Genomic DNA, 20363 nt, shown 5'->3' on the forward strand with positions numbered 1-20363 from the left:
GGATCCTCCATCCTACTAAACTACACTGTAGCAGTAACAGATCCATACAGCTATGGGGCCTCCATCCGACCAAACTACACTGTAGCAGTAACAGATCCATACAGCTATGAAGCCTCCATCCTACTAAACTACACTGTAGCAGTTACAGATCCATACAGCTATGGAGCCTCCATCCTACTCAACTACACTGTAGCAGATCCATAGAGCTATGGAGCCTCCATCCTACTAAACTACAATGTAGTAGTTACAGATCCATACAGCTATGGAGCCTCCATCCTACTAAACTACAATGTAGTAGTTACAGATCCATACAGCTATGAGCTCCATCCTCCATACTAAACTACACTGTAGCAGATTCCATACAGCTATGGAGCCTTCCATCCTACTCAACACACTGTAGCAGATCCATACAGCTATGGAGCCTCCATCCTACTAAACTACAATGTAGTAGTTACAGATCCTACGCTATGGAGCCTCCATCCTACTAAACTACAATGTAGTAGTTACAGATCCATACAGCTATGGAGCCTCCATCCTACTAAACTACAATGTAGTAGTTACAGATCAATACAGCTATGGAGCCTCCATCCTACTAAACTACACTGTAGCAGATCCATACAGCTATGGAGCCTCCATCCTACTAAACTACCACTGTAGCAGATCCATACAGCTATGGAGCCTCCATCCTACTAAACTACACTGTAGCAGTAATAGATCCAATAACAGCTATGGAGCCTCCATCCTACTAAACTACACTGTAGGCAGTTACAGATCCATACAGCTATGACGCCTCCATCCTACTAAACTACACGGTAGCAGTTACAGATCCATTCAGCTATGGGGCCTCCATCCTACTAAACTACACTGTACAGTAACAGGATACATACAGCTATGGAGACTCCATCCTACTAAACTACACTGTAGCAGTTACAGATACATACAGCTATGGAGCCTCCATCCTACTAAACTACACTGTAGCAGTTACAGATCCAAACAGCTATGGAGCCTCCATCCTACTAAACTACACTGTAGCAGTTACAGATCCATACAGATATGGAGCCTTCATCCTACTAAACTACACTGTAGCAGTTACAGATCCATACAGCTATGGAGCCTCCATCCTACTAAACTACACTGTAGCAGTTACAGATCCATACAGCTATGGAGCCTCCATCCTACTAAACTACACTGTAGCAGTTACAGATCCAAACAGCTATGGAGCCTCCATCCTACTAAACTACACTGTAGCAGATCCATACAGCTATGGAGCCTCCATCCTACTAAACTACACTGTAGCAGATCCATACAGCTATGGAGCCTCCATCCTACTAAACTACAATGTAGTAGTTACAGATCAATACAGCTATGGAGCCCCCATCCTACTAAACTACACTGTAGCAGTTACAGATCAATACAGCTATGGAGCCTCCATCCTACTCAACTACACTGTAGCAGATCCATACAGCTATGGAGCCTCCATCCTACTCAACTACACTGTAGCAGATCCATACAGCTATGGAGCCTTCATCCTACTAAACTACACTGTAGCAGTTACAGATCCATACAGCTATGGAGCCTTCATCCTACTAAACTACACTGTAGCAGTTACAGATCCATACAGCTATGGAGCCTTCATCCTACTAAACTACACTGTAGCAGTTCCAGATCCATACAGCTATGGAGCCTCCATCCTACTAAACTACACTGTAGCAGTTACAGATCCATACAGCTATGGAGCCTTCATCCTACTAAACTACACTGTAGCAGTTACAGATCCATACAGCTATGGAGCCTCCATCCTACTAAACTACACTGTAGCAGTAACAGATCCAAACAGCTATGGAGACTCCATCCTACTAAACTACACTGTAGCAGTTACAGATCCATACAGCTATGGAGCCTCCATCCAACCAAACTACACTGTAGCAGTAACAGATCCATACAGCTATGGAGCCTTCATCCTACTAAACTACACTGTAGCAGTAACAGATCCATACAGCTATGGAGCCTCCATCCTACTAAACTACACTGTAGCAGTTACAGATCCATACAGCTATGGAGCCTCCATCCTACTAAACTACACTATAGCAGTAACAGATCCATACAGCTATGGAGCCTCCATCCTACTAAACTACACTGTAGCAGTAACAGATCCATACAGCTATGGGGCCTCCATCCGACCAAACTACACTGTAGCAGTAACAGATCCATACAGCTATGGAGCCTCCATCCTACTAAACTACACTGTAGCAGTTACAGATCCATACAGCTATGGAGCCTCCATCCTACTAAACTACACTGTAGCAGTTACAGATCCATTCAGCTATGGGGCCTCCATCCTACTAAACTACACTGTAGCAGTAACAGATACATACAGCTATGGAGACTCAATCCTACTAAACTACACTGTAGCAGTTACAGATACATACAGCTATGGAGCCTCCATCCTACTAAACTACACTGTAGCAGTTACAGATCCAAACAGCTATGGAGCCTCCATCCTACTAAACTACACTGTAGCAGTTACAGATCCATACAGATATGGAGCCTTCATCCTACTAAACTACACTGTAGCAGTTACAGATCCATACAGCTATGGAGCCTCCATCCTACTAAACTACACTGTAGCAGTTACAGATCCAAACAGCTATGGAGCCTCCATCCTACTAAACTACACTGTAGCAGATCCATACAGCTATGGAGCCTCCATCCTACTAAACTACACTGTAGCAGATCCATACAGCTATGGAGCCTCCATCCTACTAAACTACACTGTAGCAGTTACAGATCCATACAGCTATGAAGCCTTCATCCTACTAAACTACACTGTAGCAGTTACAGATCCATACAGCTATGGAGCCTTCATCCTACTAAACTACACTGTAGCAGTTCCAGATCCATACAGCTATGGAGCCTCCATCCTACTAAACTACACTGTAGCAGTTACAGATCCATACAGCTATGGCGCCTTCATCCTACTAAACTACACTGTAGCAGTAACAGATCCATACAGCTATGGAGCCTTCATCCTACTAAACTACACTGTAGCAGTTACAGATCCAAACAGCTATGGAGACTCCATCCTACTAAACTACACTGTAGCAGTTACAGATCCATACAGCTATGGAGCCTCCATCCGACCAAACTACACTGTAGCAGTAACAGATCCATACAGCTATGGAGCCTTCATCCTACTAAACTACACTGTAGCAGTAACAGATCCATACAGCTATGGAGCCTCCATCCTACTAAACTACACTGTAGCAGTTACAGATCCAAACAGCTATGGAGCCTCCATCCTACTAAACTACACTGTAGCAGTACCAGATCCATACAGCTATGGAGACTCCATCCTACTAAACTACACTGTAGCAGTTACAGATCCATACAGCTATGGAGCCTCCATCCTACTAAACTACACTGTAGCAGTAACAGATCCATACAGCTATGGAGCCTCCATCCGACCAAACTACACTGTAGCAGTTACAGATCCATACAACTATGGGGCCTCCATCCTACTAAACTACACCTCAGCTACTCTTCCTGAGTTAGGCTTATATATACACAGTACCAGTCAAAACTTTGGACACCTACTCATTAAAGGGTTTTTCTTTATTTTTACTATTTTCTACATTGTAAAATAAACTCAGCAAAAAAATAAATGTCCTCTCACTGTCAACTGCGTTTATTTGCTGCAATCTGAGGTGCAGTTATTTGCCCATTTCTGAGTCTGGTAACTCTAATGAACTTATCCTCTGCAGCAGAGGTAACTCTGGGTCTTCCTTTCCTGTGGCGGTCCTCATGAGAGCCAGTTTCATCATAGCGCTTGATGGTTTTTGCGACTGCACTTGAAGAAACTTTCAAAGTTCTTGAGATTTTCCGGATTGATTGTCCTTCGTGTCTTAAAATAATGATGGACTGTTGTTTCACTTTGCTTTTTTGAGCTGTTCTTGCCATAATATGGACTTGGTCTTTTTCCAAATAGGGCTATCTTCTGGATACCACCCCCCCTACCTTGTCACAACACAACTGATTGGCTCAAACACATTAAGAAGGAAAGAAATTCCACAAATGAACTTCACAAGGCACACCTGTTAATTGAAATTAATTCCAGGTGACTACCTCATGAAGCTGGTTGAAAGAATGCCAAGAGTGTGCAAAGCTGTCATCAAGGCAAAGGGTGGCTACTTTGAAGAATCTCAAATATAAAAAACAAATGTCGACCTATTTGTGAGTATGATTTAATATATACAATTAGATTTCATGACAAAAACACAAATTCTCAGTCAAAACCATAAGCCAGAACATGTCTTTCCACAATGAGTAGTGACATGAAGAGTATTTATTCTCTCCTGCTCTTTCAGGACCCTTAATTGAGTAAAACTCTTTCACACTGGGAGCAGAGGTGAGGCTACCCTCCTTTGTGTGTCACCTCATGTGTTTTCAGGTACCCTAACCGGGTAAAACCATTTCCACACTGAGATCATTGGAAAGGCTTCTCCCCTGTGTGTGTCCTCTCATGACTTTTCAGGCTCCTTAATTGAGTAAAACTCTTTCCACACTGAGAGCATTGGAACGGCTTCTCTCCTGTGTGTATTCTCTTATGCTCTTTCAGTTGCCCTGACCAACTGAAACTCTTTTCACAATTGGAACAGTGGTAAGGCTTTTCCCCTGTGTGTGTTCTCTCATGTGATTTCAGGTCCCCTGATCGGGAAAATGTATTTCCACACTGAGAGCATTGGAATGGTTTTTCCCCTGTGTGTTTTCTCCTATGAACTTTCAGTTGTGCTGGCTCGATAAATCTCTTTCCACACTGGAAGCATTGGTATGGCTTGTCTCCTGTGTGTATTCTCTCATGCGATTTTAGGTTCCCTAACCGGGTAAAACTCATTCCACACTGGGAACAGTTGTAAGACTTCTTCTCTGCATGTGTTCTCTTATGGTTTTTAAGATTCCCTAAATGGTTAAAAATCTTTCCACACTGTGAACAGTGGTGTCGTCTCGCTGGTTCAGACGTCTCCGGTTCCTCTGATTCTGGTCGGTCTTCTGCCAAAGACAAACAGAGTGGTTAAACAGGGAGACCTGAATGAAATCTCCACATACATTTTAGTCATTTAGCAGACGCTCTTATCCAGAGAGACTTACAGTGAAGTGCTCTTAGCATGTGCTCCATTGTTTACATGACCCATGTGTTTTACACTGTGTGGCTTTAAGGGAATAGTATGGTCACTATTCAGAGCAACTTGCAGTTAGTGCATCCATCTTAAGGTAGCTAGGTGACACAACCACAACAGTGATAGTAAATACATTTTCCCTCAGTTAGTGCATCCATCTTAAGGTAGCTAGGTGACACAACCACAACAGTGATAGTAAATACATTTCCCCTCAGTTAGTGCATCCACCTTAAGGTAGCTAGGTGAGACAACCACAACAATGATAGTAAACACAGTTTCCCTCAGTTAGTGCATCCATCTTAAGGTAGCTAGGTGACACAACCACAACAGTGATAGTAAATACAGTTTCCCTCAGTTAGTGCATCCATCTTAAGGTAGCTAGGTGACACAACCACAACAGTGATAGTAAACACAGTTTCCCTCAGTTAGTGCATCCATCTTAAGGTAGCTAGGTGAGACAACCACAACAGTGATAGTTAACATGTCTCAGATGGGCTACGTCTCCACTCATTGGATGGTTTCTCTCAGCGGGTTCTAGAAGTATCTGGAGGTTTGGATTGATAAAGCTCTAAAGTCTAGAAAACATGAAGCTCCAATGTAAAGTAGACCTCTTCATTTTAGAAATACATCTCCCTCTCTCCCTCCCTCCTCCCTCCCTCCTTCCTCCCCTTCCACTAAAGTCTAGAAAACATGAAGCTCGTTAAAAAGCTCCAATGTAAAGTAGACTACTTCATTTTGGAAATACATCTCTCTCTCTCTCTCTCTCTCTCTCTCTCTCTCTCTCTCTCTCTCTCTCTCTCTCTCTCTCTCTCTCTCCTTTCTCTCCTTTCTCTCCTTTCTCTCCTTTCTCTCCTTTCTCTCCTTCCTCTCCTTCCTCTCCTTCCTCCCCTTCCTCCCCTTCCTCCCCTTCCACTAAAGCCTAGAAAACATACTGATGAAGCTCGTTAAAAAGCTCTAATGTAAAGTAGACTTCTTCATATTTTAGAAATACATATTGGCCACGAAGAGCAGGGAGCAGATGACAACTTTCCATTGTTGGCTATGATGTCACCATTTACCAGAATGCAGCAGCCACGACTCTTAAACCTCCGTCTACCTTAGCGGCCTTCTTTTAATTACAGGTGACAGTTTTAATACGCATCACTGCATCCTGTATCAGGTGAGCTGGACCTCACTAAAGTCCCGTAGATCTCTACATTACTCCATTCTTGTTTACAAAGCTCTGCTCCACAAGCTTCCAACATATCTCACTTCCTGCTCCACAAGCTTCCAACATATCTCACTTCCTACTCCACAAGCTTCCAACATACCTCACTTCCTGCTCCACAAGCTTCCAACATACCTCACTTCCTGCTCCACAAGCTTCCAACATACCTCACTTCCTGCTCCACAAGCTTCCAACATACCTCACTTCCTGCTCCACAAGCTTCCAACATACCTCACTTCCTGCTCCACAAGCTTCCAACATACCTCACTTCCTGCTCCACAAGCTTCCAACATACCTCACTTCCTGCTCCACAAGCTTCCAACATACCTCACTTCCTGCTCCACAAGCTTCCAACATACCTCACTTCCTGCTCCACAAGCTTCCAACATACCTCACTTCCTGCTCCACAAGCTTCCAACATACCTCACTTCCTGCTCCACAAGCTTCCAACATACCTCACTTCCTGCTCCACAAGCTTCCAACATACCTCACTTCCTGCTCCACAAGCTTCCAACATACCTCACTTCCTGCTCCATAAGCTTCCAACATACCTCACTTCCTGCTCCACAAGCTTCCAACATACCTCACTTCCTGCTCCACAAGCTTCCAACATACCTCACTTCCTGCTCCACAAGCTTCTAACATACCTCACTTCCTGCTCCATAAGCTTCCAACATATCTCACTTCCTGCTCCACAAGCTTCCAACATATCTCACTTCCTGCTCCACAAGCAGGAAACATACCTCACTTCCTGCTCCACAAGCTTCCAACATATCTCACTTCCTTGTTGAAATATAACAATATGGAGATAACCAGCCCTGAGAACTGGTTTGGTTAACTCTTAAAGTCCCGCTTGTCTCTACAAAGTTTGGTAAATCTGCCTTTAGTTTTAACACACCACAGTTATGGAATATCTTACAAAACAAATTGCACCTGGATTCCCTGGTGCCGAGTAGGGCAGTTTAAAATGATAAATTAATTCACTGGTGAGCAATTGTTTCAATGGATTATTCTAACTTGTTGTAATAACCTGACGGAATGTATTTATAGCTGTCTTGTAGTTATCTTTTTGTTGTCGTCGTTGTGTTGATGGGAGGTTTTTTTTTGTCCTCGGGGCACCGTTGTAAACGAGACACTGGTCTCAATTGGACTAGTCATTGATGTTAACTACCGTTAGTGTCTATATAACAGTAGTTAGTGTCTATATAACAGTAGTTAGTGTCTATATAACAGTAGTTAGTGTCTATATAACAGTAGTTAGTGTCTATCCATGGGGTCTAGTCATAGATGTTAACTACCTTTAGTGTCTATATAACAGTAGTTAGTGTCTATATAACAGTAGTTAGTGTCTATATAACAGTAGTTAGTGTCTATCCATGGGGTCTAGTCTAGTCATAGATGTTAACTACCTTTAGTGTCTATATAACAGTAGTTAGTGTCTATATAACAGTAGGTAGTGTCTATCCACGGGGTCTAGTCTAGTCATAGATGTTAACTACCTTTAGTGTCTATATAACAGTAGTTAGTGTCTATCCATGGGGTCTAGTCTAGTCATAGATGTTAACTACCTTTAGTGTCTATATAACAGTAGTTAGTGTCTATATAACAGTAGTTAGTGTCTATCCATGGGGTCTAGTCATAGATGTTAACTGCCGTTAGTGTCCATATAACAGTAGTTAGTGTCTATATAACAGTAGTTAGTGTCTATATAACAGTAGTTAGTGTCTATATAACAGTAGTTAGTGTCTATCCATGGGGTCTAGTCTAGTCATAGATGTTAACTACCTTTAGTGTCTATATAACAGTAGTTAGTGTCTATATAACAGTAGTTAGTGTCTATATAACAGTAGTTCGTGTCTATATAACAGTAGGTAGTGTCTATATAACAGTAGTTCGTGTCTATATAACAGTAGTTAGTGTCTATCCATGGGGTCTAGTCTAGTCATAGATGTTAACTACCTTTAGTGTCTATATAACTGTAGTTAGTGTCTATATAACAGTAGTTAGTGTCTATATAACAGTAGGTAGTGTCTATATAACAGTAGTTCGTGTCTATATAACAGTAGTTCGTGTCTATATAACAGTAGTTAGTGTCTATCCATGGGGTCTAGTCTAGTCATAGATGTTAACTACCTTTAGTGTCTATATAACAGTAGTTAGTGTCTATATAACAGTAGTTAGTGTCTATCCATGGGGACTAGTCTAGTCATAGATGTTAACTACCTTTAGTGTCTATATAACAGTAGTTAGTGTCTATATAACAGTAGTTAGTGTCTATCCATGGGGACTAGTCTAGTCATAGATGTTAACTACCTTTAGTGTCTATATAACAGTAGTTAGTGTCTATATAACAGTAGTTAGTGTCTATCCATGGGGTCTAGTCTAGTCATAGATGTTAACTACCTTTAGTGTCTATATAACAGTAGTTAGTGTCTATATAACAGTAGTTAGTGTCTATCCATGGGGTCTAGTCATAGATGTTAACTACCGTTAGTGTCTATATAACAGTAGTTAGTGTCTATATAACAGTAGTTAGTGTCTATATAACAGTAGTTAGTGTCTATCCATGGGGTCTAGTCTAGTCATAGATGTTAACTACCTTTAGTGTCTATATAACAGTAGTTAGTGTCTATCCATGGGGTCTAGTCATAGATGTTAACTACCGTTAGTGTCTATATAACAGTAGTTAGTGTCTATATAACAGTAGTTAGTGTCTATATAACAGTAGTTAGTGTCTATATAACAGTAGTTAGTGTCTATCCATGGGGTCTAGTCTAGTCATAGATGTTAACTACCTTTAGTGTCTATATAACAGTAGTTATTGTCTATATAACAGTAGTTAGTGTCTATCCATGGGGTCTAGTCTAGTCATAGATGTTAACTACCTTTAAAGTCTATATAACAGTAGTTAGTGTCTATCCATGGGGTCTAGTCATATATGTTAACCTTTTGTCAATAGGGGGAGCTGTTAGCACAATTTTTTTCTTGACGTTTCCAAATTAAACTGCCTAGTACTCAATTCTTGCTCGTATTATTGGATAGAAAACACTCTCTAGTTTCTAAAACCGTTGGAATTATGTCTCTGAGTGAAACAGAACTCATTCTACAGCACTTTTCCTGCCAGGGAGTGAGATTTCAGAAATCTTGGCCTCTGTTCCCAGGTCATTTTTTAAGTCCCTGTGAATGCTGTGGGGCTACAAACACTGCCTACGCCTTCCTCTAGATGTCAGTAAGTGGTGACAATTTGAATGGGGTCGATTGCGCAATCTGGGACCTTATATTAGAGCCTGGGGCGGAAGTGCCTTTCTTTTCAGCCGTGCGCTCGACGCAGAGTGGACGTCGGACTGGCCTCCTTCCAAGCTTTGGTTTAGCCACTTCTATACCCCGGGTCATGTTTTTATTCGTTATAGGTGTTAAAGACATCATAAGGTAGTTAATTTAAACCGATTTATAGCAATTTATATCCGTTTATTGCGATTTTCTGGCATTTCTTTGTGACGCACTTTCAAGAGTTGGACACTTTTCCAGTACATGCCGAACGTTAGTGGCCATTTCGACAGGACAAGAGGACATCTTTCGACCAAAAGACGATTAGACCGGAGAAAGGATACATTGCCCAAGATTCTGATGGAAGCTCAGCTAATAGTAAGAACTATTTATGATGATAAATCGTTGTTCTGTTGAAAAATGTTAAACGCATATTCCGCCTTTTTTTTTTTGGGTAGCTTCGCTTTGGCGCACCCTGTATTGCACAGTAAGGATCATTTTAAAAATGTAATTCAGCGATTGCATTAAGAACTAATTTGTCTTTCGATTGCTGTCCAACTTGTATTTTTTTTGTCAAGTTTATGAATAGTTTTCGATAAAAATAGGTGTCTTTCCAAGATGGCGCCGGGCAGATTGCTTGAGTAGTTGGACAGTATTTCCATTGTGTAAGCGCGATTTGTGCCGCTAAATATGCACATTTTCGATCAAACTCTATATGGATTGTGTAATATGATGTTACAGGAGTGTCATCGGAAGAATTCTGAGAAGGCTAGTGAAAAAATTAATATATTTTGGTGGTGATAACGCTATCGCTGTTTTTGCCTTGAATCAATGCTGGGGTAATGTTTGCACATGTGGTATGCTAATATAACGATTTATTGTGTTTTCGCTGTAAAACACTTAGAAAATCTGAAATATTGTCTGGATTCACAGGATCTGTGTCTTTCAATTACTGTACGCTGTGTATTTTTAAGAAATGTTTTATGATTAGTAATTAGGTAATACACGTTGCTCTCTGTATTTATTCTAGTCGAGTTGTGATGGTGGGTGCAATTGTAAACGATGATTTATACCTGAAATATGCACATTTTTCTAACAAAACATATTTATTGTATAGCATAGGTTATCAGACTGTCATCTGATTAAGTTTTTTCTTGGTTAGTGGCTATCAATATCTTTATTTGGTCGAATTGGTGATAGCTACTGGTGGAGAGAAAAAATGGTGGACTAAGAAAAATGGTGTCTTTTGCTAACGTGGTTAGCTAATAGATTTACATATTGTGTCTTCCCTGTAAAACATTTTAAAAATCAGAAATGATTGCTGGATTCACAAGAAGTGTATCTTTCATCTGGTGTCTTGGACTTGTGATTTAATGATATGTAGATGCTACTATTTACTTGTGACGCTATGCTAGCTATGCTAGTCAGCTTTTTTACTGGTGGGGGTGGTGGGGGGTGCTCCCGGACCCGGGTTTCTGAGGAAGTAGAAGTTAACTACCGTTAGTGTCTATATAACAGTAGTTAGTGTCTATATAACAGTAGTTAGTGTCTATATAACAGTAGTTAGTGTCTATATAACAGTAGTTAGTGTCTATCCATGGGGAGGGGAAAAAATATATAAAAAAATTATAATAATTGACAGTCGTGGCGAAAAGTTTTGAGAATGACACAAATATTAATTTCCACAAAGTTTGCTGCTTCAGTGTCTTTAGATATTTTTGTCAGATGTTACTATGGAATACTGAAGTATAATTACAAGCATTCCATAAGTGTCAAAGGCTTTTATTGACAATTACATTAAGTTGATACAGAGTCAATATTTGCAGTGTTGACTCTTCATTTTCGAGACCTCTGCAATCTGCCTTGGCATGCTGTCAATTATCTTCTGGGCCACATCCTGACTGATGGCAGCCCATTCTTGTATAATCAATGCTTGGAGTTTGTCAGGATTTGTGTGTTGTTTGTTTGTCCACCCGCCTCCGAGCCACTTAGTTATCACTTTTGCCTTATGGCAATGTGATCCATCATGCTGGAAAAGGCATTGTTCATCACCAAACTGTTCCTGGATTGTTGGGAGAAGTTGCTCTCGGAGGATGTGTTGGTACCATTATTTATTCATGGCTGTGTTCTTAGGCAAAATTGTGAGTGAGCCCACTCCCTTGGCTGAGAAGCAACCCCACACATGAATGGTCTCAGAATGCTTTACTGTTGGCATGACACAGGACTGATGGTAGCGCTCACCTTGTCTTCTCCGGACAAGCTTTTTTCCGGATGCCCCAAACAATCGGAAAGGGGATTCATCAGAGAAAATGTCCCCAGTCCTCAGCAGTCCAATCCCTGTACTTTTTGCAGAATATCAGTCTGTCCCTGATGTTTTTCCTGGAGAGAAGTGGCTTCTTTAATGCCCTTCTTGACACCAGGCCATCCTCCAAAAGTCTTTGCCTCACTGTGCGTGCAGTTGCACTCTCACCTGCCTGCTGCCATTCCTGAGCAAGCTCTGTACTGGTGGTGCCCCGATCCCACAGCTGAATCAACTTTAGGAGACGGTCCTGGCGCCTGCTGGACTTTCTTGGGCGCCCTGAAGCCTTCTTCACAACAATTTAACCACTCTCCTTGAAGTTCTTGATGATCCGATAAATGGTTGATTTAGGTGCAATCTTACTGGCAGCAATATCCTTGCCTGTGAAGCCCTTTATGTGCAAAGCAATGATGACGGCACGTGTTTCCTTGCAGGTAACCATGGTTGACAGAGGAAGAACAATGATTCCAAGCACCACCCTCCTTTTGAAGCTTCCAGTCTGCATTTCGAACTCAATCAGCATGACAGAGTGATCTCCAGCCTTGTCCTCGTCAACACTCACACCTGTGTCATGATGTTGCCTGCTTGGGTACTTCAAACCCCATCCCCCTCTCTCTGCCTCTCCCTTTCCTACCACAACCCATGCGGTGATCACAGAGAGATGTCGTAAATTCCTGAGAATCTCCTCATGGCCAATAGTATTATAGACAGAGGGTAAACTTTCAGGACAAAGGAATTCTCTTCCACCTCACAGAACTTGGGGTACGAACATATTTCATATTCCTGCAAAAGTATGAAAGACCGGTGGACAGTCCAGCTATGAACCGGTCCATTTGTCACCACGTGGGAAACTCATGTGAGACTGTGGGACTACATTACCATACCGCTGTTTATATAATAACCTCAGATATGAGGTTTACATCTGTGTGTTGTATAAAATGAATGAGTGAGTATGATACTGTTTGTATAATTGTGTAATATGATTTTGAACTGTTTAATGAAGAAAAATACAACTCCCTGTTGTATTTGAACTAAATCCAAGGACCGCCCCTGAGCCAGTTGGGTCAGAGACCATGGAACCACCCCTCTCTGCTATCTGAATAAAAGCCAACTTTAAGAAATTACCATTTAGACCATGTTTCTCTCAATCACGAGAGGACAAAGGTGGCAGACCAGCTTACCTCGATAACGAGAGGGCCAAGGTTTGAGACCAGACTGCTGAATCTTTTAACCATCCCACGTGGTTAAAACTCTTATACGAATCATAACAAGTCTTTGATATTGACTTCTAGTCTGCAGCTAGGAATTCGGTATCATTGAACGCGAAGAAAGAGAACCGCCGAAACATCCATTCTATAACGAATGACACTCTGAACAATCCACAACCGAGACAGAACTTCACTCCAACCAAAACGAACTTCTCTCCAACGACCAAGGCGACACACACACTGAACGTAACTATATATATATTGATTGCAATTGTTCCCGAATGAGTGAGCGTTCATGTGTAAGGATTAGCATGTCAATTGTTATAATTATGGACTCTGTAGTGAATTCTTGGTCGAACGCAACTTTCCCTTTGTCTAACAGCCGCCATGCCGGTTCAGCCCACTAGGGCATATTGCTCCCATCATTTCATGTAACTATTTTAAGTTTGTTTGTTTGTTTGTTTATGCATTTCTGTGAATTAATTAGTTAGTAATAAATAAATGATTTAAGACAATTGATGTATGGATGACTCATAGTGAAGACTGGGTTCGTGCAGATAATCAACGATTTACGACGTTTGGAATGAGACTGACGTGAGGTACAGTAAATAAATCATTAATCAGAAGACTATTGATCAGATATGAAAATATCTGAAAGGTTATATTGGGAAATTATAACTTTGTAATCTAATAACTTTCCCTGGTGCCCTCGAATTCATAGTTAATTAGTTACGTTATTACTCAAGTGATAGCGTAAGCCCTAATTACAGGAATCTATGATAAAAACTATAAGTCTTCAATTTAACGATAGCAAAGACACGACACCTGTATTAACGAGAGAATCACTGACATGATGTCAGCTGGTCCTTTTGTGGCAGGGCTGAAATGCAGTGGAAATGTTTTTTGGGGATTCGGTTCATTTGCATGACAAAGAGGGACTTAGCAATAAATTGCAATTCATCTGATCACTATTAATAACATTCTGGAGCATATACAAATTGCCATCATAAAACCTGAGGCAACAGACTTTGTTAAAATGTGTCATTCTCAAAACTTTTGGCCACGACTGTATATACATAGGCCACCACCTGTGCTCATTAGCTATTTTTATATATAGGTCCTTCGGAAAGTATTCAGACCCCTTGACTTTTTTTCTCACATTTTGTTACATTACAGCTTTATTCTAAAATTGATTAAATTGCCAATAATGACAAAGCAAAAACAGGGTTTTACATTTTTTATCTAATTAATAAAATTAAAAAAACTGAAATATAACATTTACATAAGTATTCAGACCCTTTACTCAGTACTTTGTTGAAACACCTTTGGCAGCGATTACAGCCTCGAGTCTTCTTGGGTATGACGCTACAAGCTTGGCACACCTGTATTTGGGGAGTTTCTCCCATTGTTCTCTGCAGATCCTCTCAAGCTCTCTCAGGTTGGATGGGGAGCGTTACTGCACACCTATTTTCAGGTCTCTTCAGAGATGATTGATCGGGTTCAAGTCCGGGCTCTGGTTGGGCCATTCAAGGACATTCAGAGACCTTGCCCCAGTCTGAGGTTCTGAGAGCTCTGGAGCAGGTTTTCATCAAGGATCTCTCTGTACTTTGCTCCGTTCATCTTTACCTTGATCCTGACTGTCTCCCAGTCCCTGCCACTGATTGGTGGAGTGCTGCAGAGATGGTTGTACTTCTGGAAGGTTCTCCCATATCCACATAGGAACTCTGGAGCTCTGTCAGAGTGACCATCAGGTACTTGATCACCTCCCTGACCAAGGCCCTTCTCCCCAGTTTGCTCAGTTTGGCCGGACGTCCAGCTCTAGGAAGAGTCTTGTTTGTTTCAAACTTCTTCCATTTAAGAATGATGGAGGCCACTGGGTTCTTCGGGACATTCAATGCTGCAGAAATGTTTTGGTACCCTTCCCCAGATCTGTGCCTCGACACAGTCCTGTCTCGGACCTCTAAGGACAGTTCCTCTGACCTCATAGCTTGTTTTTTGCTCTGAGATGCACTGTCAACTGTGGAACCTTATATAGACAGGTGTGTGCCTTTACAAATCATGTCCAATCAATTGAATTTACCACAGGTGGACTCCAAGTTGTAGAAACATCTCAAGGATGATCAATAGAAACAGGATGCACCTGAGCTCAATTTCTAGTCTCATTGGGAAGGATCTGAATACTTATGTAAATAAGGTATTTCAGTTTTCTAAAAAACCTGTTTTTGCTTTGCCATTATGGGGTAATGTTAGGTCAGCAGCATACCACCTTGCATACCACTGCTGGCTTGCTTCTGAAGCTAAGCAGGGTTGGTCCTGGTTGATCCCTGGATGGGAGACCAGATGCTGCTGGAAGTGGTGTTGGAGGGCCAGTAGGAGGCACCATTTCCTCTGGTCTAAAACAATATCCCAATGCCCCAGGGCAGTGATTTGGGACATTGCCCTGTGTAGGGTGCGGTCTTTAGGATGGGATGTTAAACGGGTGTCCTGACTCTCTGTGGTCACTAACGATCCCATGGCACTTATCGTAAGAGTAGGGGTGTTAACCCCGGTGTCCTGGATTAATTCCCAATCTGGCCCTCATACCATCAAGGTCACCTAATCATCCCCAGCTCACAACTGGCTCATTCATTTCCCCTCACATCTCCCCTGTAACTATTCCCCAGGTTGTTGCTGTTAATGAGAATGTGTTCTCACTCAATTTACCTGGTCAAATAAAGGGTTAAATAAAAAAGATGGCTGAGGATCTTGTATGTATTTAATCCATTTTAGAATAAGGCTGTAATGTACAAAATGTGGAAGGGGTCTGAATACTTTCCGAAGGCACTGTATGTAACAACCTATTCATGTGTAGACGGAGTCTAGCCCCTTGGCAGAGTTTTTAGAAAGCACAGCACTGATTTTTGCTGCTTCGCAGATGATACACATCTTTACATTTCTGTGTGACCAGAAGATTTTAGCTCCACGGATAAATTATTAGACTGTATTAGTGATTTAAATACTTGGATGGCTCACAACTTCCTCCTGCTAAATCGAGACAAGACCAAAGTACTTATTGTTGGAGCCAAAGCAGAGAGAGAGATTCTGGCCACACATTTTCATTCACGGGCAATAAACATAACAATAAAACACCAGGTAAAAAAACCTAGGTGTTATTTTAGATTCTGAACTAAATTTCTAATCACACATTAAGAATGTGACAAAAGCTTTTTACCAACTGAGGAACATCTGCGGCCGTTTCTCTCTCAGGCTGATACAGAGAGACTCATCCATGCTTTTATTACAAGCAGGCTTGACTACTGTAATGGTCTCATGTCTGGTCTACCCAAGAAAGCCATTGGTCAACTGTAAAACATACAGAATGCTGCAGCACGGGTACTGACCAAGACCAGATGGAGAGCACATTACACCGGTTTTAAGGTCTCTGCACTGGCTGCCTGTGAGTTTTAGAATTAATTTAAAGATTATTCTATTGGTTTTTAAATCAATCCACGATTGTGCACAGCAATACATGTCAGACATGCTTTTAAGTGATGTACCCAGGTCCTCTGGCACTGGCCTTTTAACGATCCCAAAGCCTTGGACCAAGAGCCATGGAGAGGCAGCCTTGAGTTAAATTGATGTATTTTTTTATTTCACCTTTATTTAACTAGGCAAGTCAGTTAAGAACAAATTCTTATTTTCAATTAACTGCCTTGTTCAGGGGCAGAACGACAGATTTTTACCTTGTCAGCTCGGGGATTCGATCTTGCAACCTTCCGGTTACTAGTCCAACCACTAGGCTACCTGCCGCCCCAGCAGGTAGCCTAATATGCACCCAGCCTCTGTAACAGCCTGCCAGAGAACCTGAGTGGGGCTGAAACTGTGGACATATTTAAAAGAGATCTTACAACACCTTTTTAGCACTGCTTTTCCTCAGGTTGCTTTTTAGTCATTCAGTTTTAGTTATTTTTCAGTTGTATCATATGTGTTGTGGGGTAAAGGATTCAGTTGTTTTATCATATGTGTTGTGTGGTAAAGGTTTCAGTTGTTTTATCATATGTGTTGTGTGGTTTCAGTTGTTTTATCATATGTGTTGTGGGGTAAAGGATTCAGTTGTTTTATCATATGTGTTGTGGGGTAAAGGATTCAGTTGTTTTATCGTATGTGTTGTGGGGTAAAGGAGTCAGTTGTTTTATCATATGTGTTGTATGGTAAAGGTTTCAGTTGTTTTATCATATGTGTTGTGTGGTAAAGGATTCAGTTGTTTTATCATATGTGTTGTGGGGTAAAGGTTTCAGTTTGTATTGCTGTTCTTTAAATGTATATCCTCTCATGTGTTTTGTAGTAAATATTTCAGTTTAATTTATTTTCATTGTTTTCATTTATTTCCTGTGAAGGACATTGTTTTGCATTCCATGTCTGAAATGTGCTGTATAAATAAAGCTTGATTTGAATATTTCGCATGCTCCGAACACCTGTGTGTAAGCTAACTGGGGAGGAAGTTTAGTTCGTCAATTGGAGACATACACAGTGTTTGGATCCGTGCAAAACTGCTACAGTAAGTCTCTTTTCTATTTCAAAGAATCTTTGTCGCTGACATGAACTATAACGGGCATATCAGCATGTTTCTAAACCTGTTGGAGCACAGCGTCGGAATTGTAGTTTACATGGTGCCAAATGTGGGTGAATGTTCTGGCTGAAAACCCTACATACATAGAAGAATTGTAGTTTACATGGAGCCAAATGTGGGTGAATGTTATGGCTGAAAACCCTACATACATAGAAGAATTGTAGTTTACATGGAGCCAAATGTGGGTGAATGTTATGGCTGAAAACCCTACATACATAGAAGAATTGTAGTTTACATGGAGCCAAATGTGGGTGAATGTTATGGCTGAAAACCCTACATACATAGAAGAATTGTAGTTTACATGGAGCCAAATGTGGGTGACTGTAATGGCTGAAAACCCTACATACATAGAATTGTAGTTTACATGGAGCCAAATGGGGGTGAATGTAATGGCTGAAAACCCTACATACATAGAAGGGTTTTTGAGAGCTAGTCTTAAATATTATTCATGTAAAAGTCCATGTACCAATCGCAGATTGGCCCTTTAACAATTCCTATAGTACTGAACAACCTATTCATGTGTAGACAGTGCTATTCATGTGTAGACAGTGCTATTCATGTGTAGACAGTGCTATTCATGTGTAGACAGTGCGGAGTCTATGCCCGTTATTAAGACAATACTCACCGGTGTTAATCAGATCTTCAGTCTCCTCTTCCTCTCCTTCCTCCTCTTTCACTCCCAAAACGTCGTCCTCCTTTACCTTCATTGAGATATCATCCTCTTCCTCTCTAAAAGGTTCTTCCACTTTTTTCACGATAACATCCTTCTCTTCCTCCTTTTTCATTCTGAAAGCTTCTACCTCCTCCTCTTTCACTGTGACAGCCTCTATCCCCTCTTCCTCTTTCACTGTGACAGCCTCTATCCCCTCCTCCTCTTCCACTGTGACAGCCTCTATCCCCTCTTCCACTTTCACTCCAAAAATATACTTATCTTCTTTCACTATAACAGCCTCCTCTTCCTCCTTTTTAATTCTGAAAGCTTCTACCTCTTTCACTGTGACAGCCTCTATCCCCTCTTCCTCTTTCACTGCAAACTGTTTTTTCTCTTCTTTCACTTTAACATCCTCCTCTTCTTCTTTCAATGTGATAGCCTCCTCTTCCTCCTGTTTTATTCTGAAAGCTTCTTCTTCTTTCACTGTAATATTCTCCTCTTCTTCTTTTACGACAATGTTCAGCTCCAGAGCTTCTTTCTCCGTCCAGTAAACATCCTCTTCTTTAGCAAGGGACGAGTAGCTTAGTGAGCTCATGGTGAGGGACGTTAGCTAGCTAGTTAGCATTAGCGACTAGCCTAGTGCTAGGCTCAGAATCAAATCAATCTGAACAAAGTAGTAAATTGAACAAGTACATTAAGTTAACTACTATATAAGTACAAATAATTGTCTAAAACGCCGATTAATATACACAAAATTGTCAAAGTAGCTTCAATTGTTCGGTTTTATGTCGGCTAGCAAGCTACCGATGTGGCTGATTCAGTAGTCGACAGCCGTACCGTCCACTAGATTATACGTCACGCTAGAAGAATCACCTGAAATACTCATATCGCCGTCTGCTGACTGGAGTGGGTAACACAATTATCCACTACATCAAATCAAATGTTATTTGTCACATGCGCCGAATACAACAGTTGTAGACCTTACCGTGAAACGCTTACTCACAAGCTCTTATTAACTAACAATCTCCTTATTTTACGAGGAAAAAAAGGTAATACACAAATCAACATACATGATAGAAACGGGCCTTTTTTTTTACTGATTTGGGAAATGATTTTGAATCATTCAAATGTATGCAAAACAAAATGTCCCAAATTTATTGGCTACATGTCTGTGTTTGATATGCGGATTTGTTTGTTTTTTCCCCTCTTTGCAATCCTGTATTAATGTAATTCCTCTGGCTGTTCCGTGTTGTATGTTACTGTTGTTGATTAAATATATATATATTTATATGTACACTACCAGTCAAAAGTTTTAGAACACAGACTCATTCAAGGGTTTTTCTTTATTTTTACAGTTTTCTACATTGTAGAATAATAGTGAAGACATCAAAACTATAAAATAACACATATGGAATCATGTAGTAACCAAAAAAGTGTTAAACAAATCTGAATCTATTTTATATTTGAGACTCTTCAAATAGCCACCCTTTGCCTTGATGACAGCTTTGCACACTCTTGGCATTATCTCAATCATCTTCACCTGGAATTATTTTCCAACAGTCTTGAAGGAGTTCCCACATATGCTAAATAAAGGTAAATATGCTGAGCACTTGTTGGCTGCTTTTCCTTCACTCTGCGGTCCAACTCATCCCAAACCATCTCAATTTGGTTGAGGTCGGGGGGTTGTGGAGGCCAGGTCATCTGATGCAGCAGTCCATAACTCTCCTTCTTGGTAAAATAGCCCTTACACAGCCTGGAGGTGTGGTGGGTCATTGTCCTGTTGAAAAACAAATGATAGTCCCACTAAGCCCAAACCAGACGGCGTGGCATACCACTGCAGAATGCTGTGGTAGCCATGCTGGTTAAGTGTGCCTTGAATTCTAAATAAATCACTGACAGTGTCACCAGCAAAGCACCCCAACCCCATAACACCTCCTCCTCCATTCT

General features: G+C 41.1%; 1 protein-coding gene across 1 annotated transcript; it reads right to left on the minus strand.

Annotated features, from left to right (window-relative positions):
* Positions 1-4174: 4174 nt before the first annotated feature.
* On the minus strand, positions 4175-18569 carry LOC120042506 (zinc finger protein 239-like). The gene is made up of 2 exons (XM_038987339.1): positions 18390-18569; positions 4175-5046 (listed from the first exon to the last, which is right to left on the minus strand). The coding sequence occupies exons 1-2, from the start codon at positions 18547-18549 to the stop codon at positions 4484-4486; spliced, it is 723 nt and encodes a 240-aa protein (XP_038843267.1). The 5' UTR covers positions 18550-18569; the 3' UTR covers positions 4175-4483.
* Between the last annotated feature and the right edge of the window lie 1794 nt (positions 18570-20363).

Source organism: Salvelinus namaycush, unplaced genomic scaffold, assembly GCF_016432855.1.
Source record: "Salvelinus namaycush isolate Seneca unplaced genomic scaffold, SaNama_1.0 Scaffold7, whole genome shotgun sequence".
In the NCBI taxonomy this organism is placed as follows: Eukaryota; Metazoa; Chordata; class Actinopteri; order Salmoniformes; family Salmonidae; genus Salvelinus; species Salvelinus namaycush.